Here is a 7,255-nt window from a genome sequence, read left to right as displayed (position 1 = left end):
ATATATAAATAACCTAATAAGTATATTATTAGGTAAAACCATACAACTAAGATATTTGAATATGGAAGCAAAATTGGTGAGATATCCCAAAGTGGAAATCTGCAATATAGGCTTGTTATGTTTCACTTTGTATTTTTTCTAAATAATAACTGGAATCTGGATGCTTCGGCTAGATTTACACGGTAGATAATTTTTTCCGAATTTATTTATTATGGTATAATTGGAGGTTGTAGGATTTCAATAACAGCCTCAAAGGCAAGATAAATCTAAAACTCACTCAAAGCACTTTCACATTACACTCAGGTTTCAACCACAAGCCTTGTTGCCAAGACTTGTTAAAATGGAAAAAGGAGGAACGTGATTCTAGCTCATCTCTTCTCCCTCAACAACGCCAAACAATTATAGCCACAAAAAAAACAAAAGAAAGCAGGAAATTTCTAAAGTAACAAATAAGATGACACAACCTGGAACCTATAATTATCCCATTTTCCAGGTCATAGCAAAGTTTCTACCTACAGGGATGTTCAAGCCTGTCAACCCTACCATGATTATCTTACTTTCGCCATTATTCTCACCATCCAAGTGCACATGCTGCGACGTACTAACAGTGGCGTTTGTGACACTCATCAACGGCTTTCCATCTATCTCAACTTCAGATATTACTCCGCTTCCATCTAATCCCAGCACAGATATGGCTTCAATGGTGAAACCTTTATCTAAAGCAAACTTGCCCTCTTGGACCTCTGACCAAACTTTCACAGCACCTTGCTTGACAGTAGCCTGGAAATCAACATAAGTTGAGTAGCCATTTCCGAGTTGCATCTCCGGCTGTTCGTCCTCATCAAGGTAAAGGTTCCCTTTAGCTTCTCCTTGTGTTGCCCCTGCCGGGAAGGCGACAACAAGCGTGAAGGGTGTTGTTCTTGCTTCCTTTGATAGCATTCCGCCCCGCTGCATTGGAAGAATGGCATTCTGGTATAAATGCACATTTACCACATGCAGCGGCGCATCAAGGGTGACATAGACTCCATTCTTCGACGAGATAGTGCTTGTCCAATCAAGCAAACTATACCAGCTTCCAGGAGGGAAGAGTGCTTTGACTTGTGTTTTCCCCTGTTCTAGCACTGGAGAGATCATGAGACTGCTTCCTAGCAAGAACTGGGTGCTAAGGCCGTAACACTCGGTGTACGTCGGAAATGAGAAGAAAAGAGGCCTGGCAATTGGGGTTCCACTGACATGAGCCTCATAGCTCAAGGTGTAGAGATATGGCAATAACTTATACCTTATACCCAAAGCATTTCTTGCAGATTGCGCTACCGACTCCCATTGGTAAAGCTCCTGTCTAGGGGAGTAATAGTTGGCATGATCCCTTGAAAAAGGATAGAAAGCACCAACTTCAATCCACCTATTGCAAAGCTCTTCAGTTGGTTGTGGATAGAATCCACATATATCTGAACCCACCATTGGCACCCCAAATATACCGAAATTGAGCATTGTGGATATTGAGTACCTCAAATTCTCCCAAGTTCCTTGATTGTCACCGGTCCAATGCGCAGCGTATTTTCCTGAACCGACATAAGTTGATCGAGACAAAATGAATGGCCTTTTGCCTTGAAGGCCTTGGAGGGCCTTGTGAGTTGCAATGGACTGAGAGAAACCATACAGACTGTGAGCATCATACTCCAGAACACCATTATAGTGGACTGCACTTGTTGCTATTGTTTTGTAGCCGATTGGAACCTGTGTTCCTGAGGCGTTTATCTTATATGGAGGATCGTCCCATCGCGTTTTGGTGATGTTCTTGCAATCCAAGCAGCATATCCATCCAGGCCCTGTACCACTTGGGCATATCTTTCCCTTAGGAATCTTGCACTTTCCAGAGCAGAAATTAGAAGCTTCATTCATGTCAATCCATAGCCCGTCTACAGGAACGAGTTCATGGAAGCGTCGAACCTCATCACCCCACCAAGAAACTGTCTTTGGATTGAGAAAATCAGGAAAATTTACAGCCCCGGGCCAAACCTGAGCCAAGAAAGGTTCACCTTCATACTTGATGAAAACATCATTTGCTAAACCCCTTTGATATACACCATAAGAGGAGTTAACTGCAATTCCGGGATCAATAATGACAATGTATTTCATGCCAATCTTGTGTATTCTGTCCAAAAAGTTTAAGAGTTTTGGACGAGGGTAGTTTACTGGATTGAGAGTGAAGTCCTTGTGCCCATCCATGTGATCATCATCATTCCATATCACATCAAGTGGGATTTGCGCCTTTTTATAATTTTCAACAACATCCTCAACCACGGACAGATTGTGATATCCCCATCTGCATTGATGGAACCCTGTAAAACCAAATGACTGAGAATATCAGTTCAAAAATTGAGATAGAATTTCAAGGTACTGCTTGTATTTTCAACTAGTTCTGGAAGCTTAAGAATCCAATGGAACTGATACTTATCAATTCATGGAAAAGTAGCAACATGTAATTGAAGCAAAGTGAAAAGATAAATCAACTCAGGCAAATTCTAACTAGAATCTAAATTTTACATCCTTCGTTTCAAATAATTATTGCTTTATAAAAAAACCAACTATCTAAACACATTTAGTTAATATACATAGACATTAATTTTTATAATGTACCAAAAAGTAAAATCTTCTATTAATTTAAAATGTAGAGAGTAGAAAGAAAACATAAAAAGATTAAGCATAACCCTTCATGAATAGTTCTTAATTTCTTATGAAAGAGTCCGAAGTAACCTAGATATCACATAATCCAAAGTCCAACCTTTATTCCATGCACATGATTGAAGGGACCATAAGTCAATGAACATCTAATTTCAACTATGAAGGAAGCATATCATTGAAATGAAAGAAAGATCTTAATTATGGTCGCATTTAATACATTATGTGAGCATGATATTTCCTTGAGAAAAATGGGCATCGTGATAAACGTGTAGGCAAACATGGTCCTTGAAAAGGACCCAGGGATTGCTTTCATTCATGCATGTTATAAAGGTCAATCTCCTAGTCTCAAAAGTATAGCAAACATTATCAACTTTTTTATATGGTAAAGTTGCGTTTCCAATTTTTTATGTGTTACCCTTATCTTTCTGTGTGGGCCTAAAAGGCATTAAATAATTCAACAACTATTATTAGATCCAAAAAAGATCTTTGTCAAGATCCATCTAATACAGTCAGATTCATAATAATAAAATAATGCAGACCTAACAACAAAAAATAATAATTAAGAACAAAAAAATCTCTGAGACAGCATCACACATGTCACAATATCAAGAAAACAGGGGAATTGGGAAAATCATTACTCAGCATTCTCAAAAGCATCATGCATCCGAAATTTATGCTATAAACCCTAAATCTTAGATCAGTTAAGCAACTCACTGTTAATCATATACACATAATCACATTTAAAATGAGATCTTCGACGGCATTATCTAAGCAAAATAACACCTTATCTTTATTCACATCTGATTAGTGTAAGACCATTTTCAGATTCCAAATTCTTCAATTATATAACCTCTAAAAAGGAAATGACATCAGAATTCACTTTATCAGTATCACTAACTCGAGGCACACCATATGGAACAGAACATTAAGAACACGAAGAGCAACCCAATGCACAATATGCTTGTGCGCTAGACAGGGTCTGAAGAAGGATCACCACACACAGTACAATGTAGGCAATCCTGCACATAGTTACATAGTACGCAATGGAACTAGTACACGCTACGTCATAACGAAAAATATTTTATGTGAAAAATATACATATGTCATTCCGGTACGCAGAAGAATTGGTATCCAATACGTTAACTAATTAGTGAATTCATGTAAGTATGATCCTACATTAATAGTTAATTGACTTAATTCCACATCTTGAACCGTAACCTTTGAGATTCACGCAGAAACTAGATAACAGCATAAAGAGTTTTTATTTAAAAAAAAAAAAAAGAAAAGAAAAGCATACCGAAAGCCCAGTAAGGCATTGGAGCAGGTCTGCCAATGAAGGAAGTATACTGATCAACAACATTCAATGGAGAAGGTCCCGAAAAGAAGTAGAAATCGAAGACACCACCAATGACCTTGTAAGTCAAGGACGTCCCTTTATAGAAAACATCCATTCCATTGCTGTTAAGAAGCAAAACAGCGTGCGCCGAAGCAGAACCGCCGTTATTTCTCAGATCCATGTACACCGGATGCGACCCGTACAGATCAGCATTGAGGTTAATGGCAGAAATATCAGTCGTGTACAGCGTGTAAGGGTCACTCGGGTACAGCTTAATCCCGTGCGGTTGCGTGTTTTCTCCCAATCCATAAAGAGAAGCGGCTTTCGGAAGTTTTGTTGAAATCTCAAGGTACTGGTCCTTGAACACGAGGGAACTGAAAAGGGAGTTTGTGTCGAAGAGGGTTTCGCCGTTCGACTTCCGTTTCACGGCGAAGGTGAACGGGTTTGAGGTGTAGCTTAAGAGAAGCTCGGAGCCAGAGTACTCTGAGACGGTTATGGGGTTCTTGATGGACTTCCTTCCGATGCTTTGTGTTAATGGCGGTGGTTGCTCTCTTGGTAAAAGGTTGTACGGAACCTCCCATCTTGGTTTGGTAGCGTCGGTTATTTGAACCCTCAAACGGTTATCCGTCTCGTGTCTGCCAGAAAAATACAAAGAAAAGAACGAAAACGGTTTGAAAGTTAACGGAAACTTGCAAGTAAAAGAGGGAAATGTGAGTGCATTGTGGTTTTACTTTTAGTGGACTCATCAGTGCCAAACTTTCCCACACTGTTTTTGAAAAATAAATAAATAAAGATAAACAAAAAACACCTGTTAAGAACTTACTTGGCGTAGAAACGGAGGAGGGGAATGTCAGGTCCGTAGATTTTGGTTTTCTTGTTAACTTGAAGGAGGCCTATAAGGCCACCGTCAGGGGCCTCTTCAACGGAAATGAGACGGTAGCCTTGGCCGATACTTGTGGCATTAGGCTGAGAAGAAGAAGAAGAGGCCACTGCTACAGAGAGCAGAAGAAGAGTGAAGAAAAGTGAAGGATTGGGAGAAACCATGGCTCACTGACTCACTGTTTAGAGTAATGAGCTGGAAACTAGTACCACGGGGTCGGGTGTATAAATAACCAGCTGGATAGATAATAGCTGAGAGTAATTAATAGAGGTGTCTTACACAAAAGGAATTTACCTCTCCCTTTTTGTTTTTGTTTCTCGTTTTGTTATTTTTCTGGCGTGGGTTTTTTGTTTTATGTTAAAGTTTGCATGAATAATGTAAGAAATAAATTATTTCGATTTGTCTTTTATGAATACATATCCATACATCTTTTGATATAAAATTATATCAAATCTTTTCTATTTTAAAAAGTCATAATTTTTTATCCTAATAAATTAGAATATATAACTTCCTATTCTAGTAATATACACGAAAGTATTCTATTAAAGAGTATTGTATCTATATTTAATTATCCATTAATATCTCCTTAGGGCATGCAAGTCTTCAATGCCCAACTTAACCAATATCGTCTCAAATTTTTTTACACCAAAAACTTTAGTAAAAAGGTCGGTGTGAGTGGGAACATAATCATTACGAACAAGATAACAGCCTACCTCAATGTGTTTCGTGCATTCTTGAAAAATTAGTTTTTAGCAATGAAAAGAGTTGTCGTAATAGTGAGACATAACGAAGCAAGTATAGAGAGGAGAGTATATCTTTAATCCATTTCAAGTCTTTTGTTGTTTGAACCATCATTAAACGATATTCAGCCTCAGAGGTAGACACTATCAGTTGTTTGAACCATCATTGAAGTTATGTCCCAAGAAATTCGTGTGCTTCCAATCAATAATACTTAGAAGCTCACAACCCTTTTCCAAGTAAAAAAAGTCTATAGATGTAAGTGGGTTTATAAAATTAAATACAATTTTGACGGGACAATAGAAAAGTCCAAAGTAAGACTGATAATTTTGGAAAATAATTAAGTGAAAGGCTTGGATTAAAATAAAACGTTTTGTTTCAGTGGTGAAGATGGTAATAATTTGCACAACACTCACAGTAGCAGCAGTCCTGAAAACTCCACCAGATGAATGTCTACAATGCATTTCTTTATAGAGAACTTGACAAAGACGTTTACATGAAACTTCTCACGGGTTTTGAAGTTCCTCAGCAAGGATTGGTATGTAAACTTCAAAAATTTTTCTTTTCTACAGACGGCCGCAAGTTTTATGTTGCTGGTTTGCAAAATCTTTTCATCTACCTTCTTTCGATATGATTTTCATCAATTCCCAAAAGATCATTCTTTGTTTAGCCTTTGTCACAATAGCATACAATTAATAATTTTAGTGTATGTTGATGATTTTGTAATTACAAAAAATAATAGTATTATAATTTAACGTTTTAAAGAGTATTGAATTTATATTTAATTATTTATTAATAAATAAATAAATTAAAATAATTAAAATTCACATAATTATAAAAAATAATAAAATTAAAAAATTATATACGAACAATTTTTTTAAAAAAATTAGAATATATTAAAAATGTTACATTTCTTTATTTTCTCAATCTCTCAATTCTTTAAAAAATATTAGAACGGTAAAGGTCTCTTGAATTGTGAAAATATTTTTATTTTAATTTTTTGTTTGCATTTCTTAAAAGTTATTTTTATTTTTAAATTTTCATATTTTAAACAAAAGTGATTAGTTTGTCAAAATAGATTTTGTTTTCAAACTAAAGACATGATAAAAATATATTTGATTGGTATATTTTTAAAATAAAATTTAAAATTAAAAATAAGGGTTAAGTACAATTTTAGGTTTTAAGATATAAGTTGAAATTTTTTTTCTTAATTTTTTTTTACATACAAAATAATTCTTAAGGTTTAACTTAGTTTTAAAATTTTGGCGGAGGAAGCGGAGGTAGAGATGGACCGTGAACAACTTCTTCTTCTTCTTCTTCCCTTTCTCTTCGCAAGAACAAAAATGCTCTCTTTCTCTTATTTTTATTTTTTTATTTTATAATTTTGTTATAGATAATTTAGTCCAAAATTTTAAAATTTAAGTAAAAAGGACAATTTTAAAATTTAATTTTAAACATTAGGGACGATTTTGTATAAAAAAAAGGTTGAGGACGAAAAAAATTTCAACTTATACCTTAGAGACCAAAATTATACTTAACCCTAAAAATAATATGTATCACTAAATGATAAATATTAAAAACATACTTTATTTTATAAATTATTTAGTTAACTATAA

At 35.5% G+C, this 7,255-nt stretch overlaps 1 protein-coding gene across 1 annotated transcript; it reads right to left on the bottom strand.

The window, feature by feature from the left end:
* LOC107643844 (alpha-xylosidase 1) lies at positions 187-5,133 on the bottom strand. Its single transcript, XM_016347593.2, has 3 exons — positions 4,845-5,133; positions 3,983-4,656; positions 187-2,342 (listed from the first exon to the last, which is right to left on the bottom strand). The coding sequence occupies exons 1-3, from the start codon at positions 5,063-5,065 to the stop codon at positions 478-480; spliced, it is 2,760 nt and encodes a 919-aa protein (XP_016203079.1). The 5' UTR covers positions 5,066-5,133; the 3' UTR covers positions 187-477.

Source organism: Arachis ipaensis, chromosome B05 (genome assembly GCF_000816755.2).
Source record: "Arachis ipaensis cultivar K30076 chromosome B05, Araip1.1, whole genome shotgun sequence".
NCBI lineage: Eukaryota > Viridiplantae > Streptophyta > Magnoliopsida > Fabales > Fabaceae > Arachis > Arachis ipaensis.
Note: the sequence above shows the minus strand (reverse complement) of the source record. Positions and strands in the feature narration are given on the sequence as shown.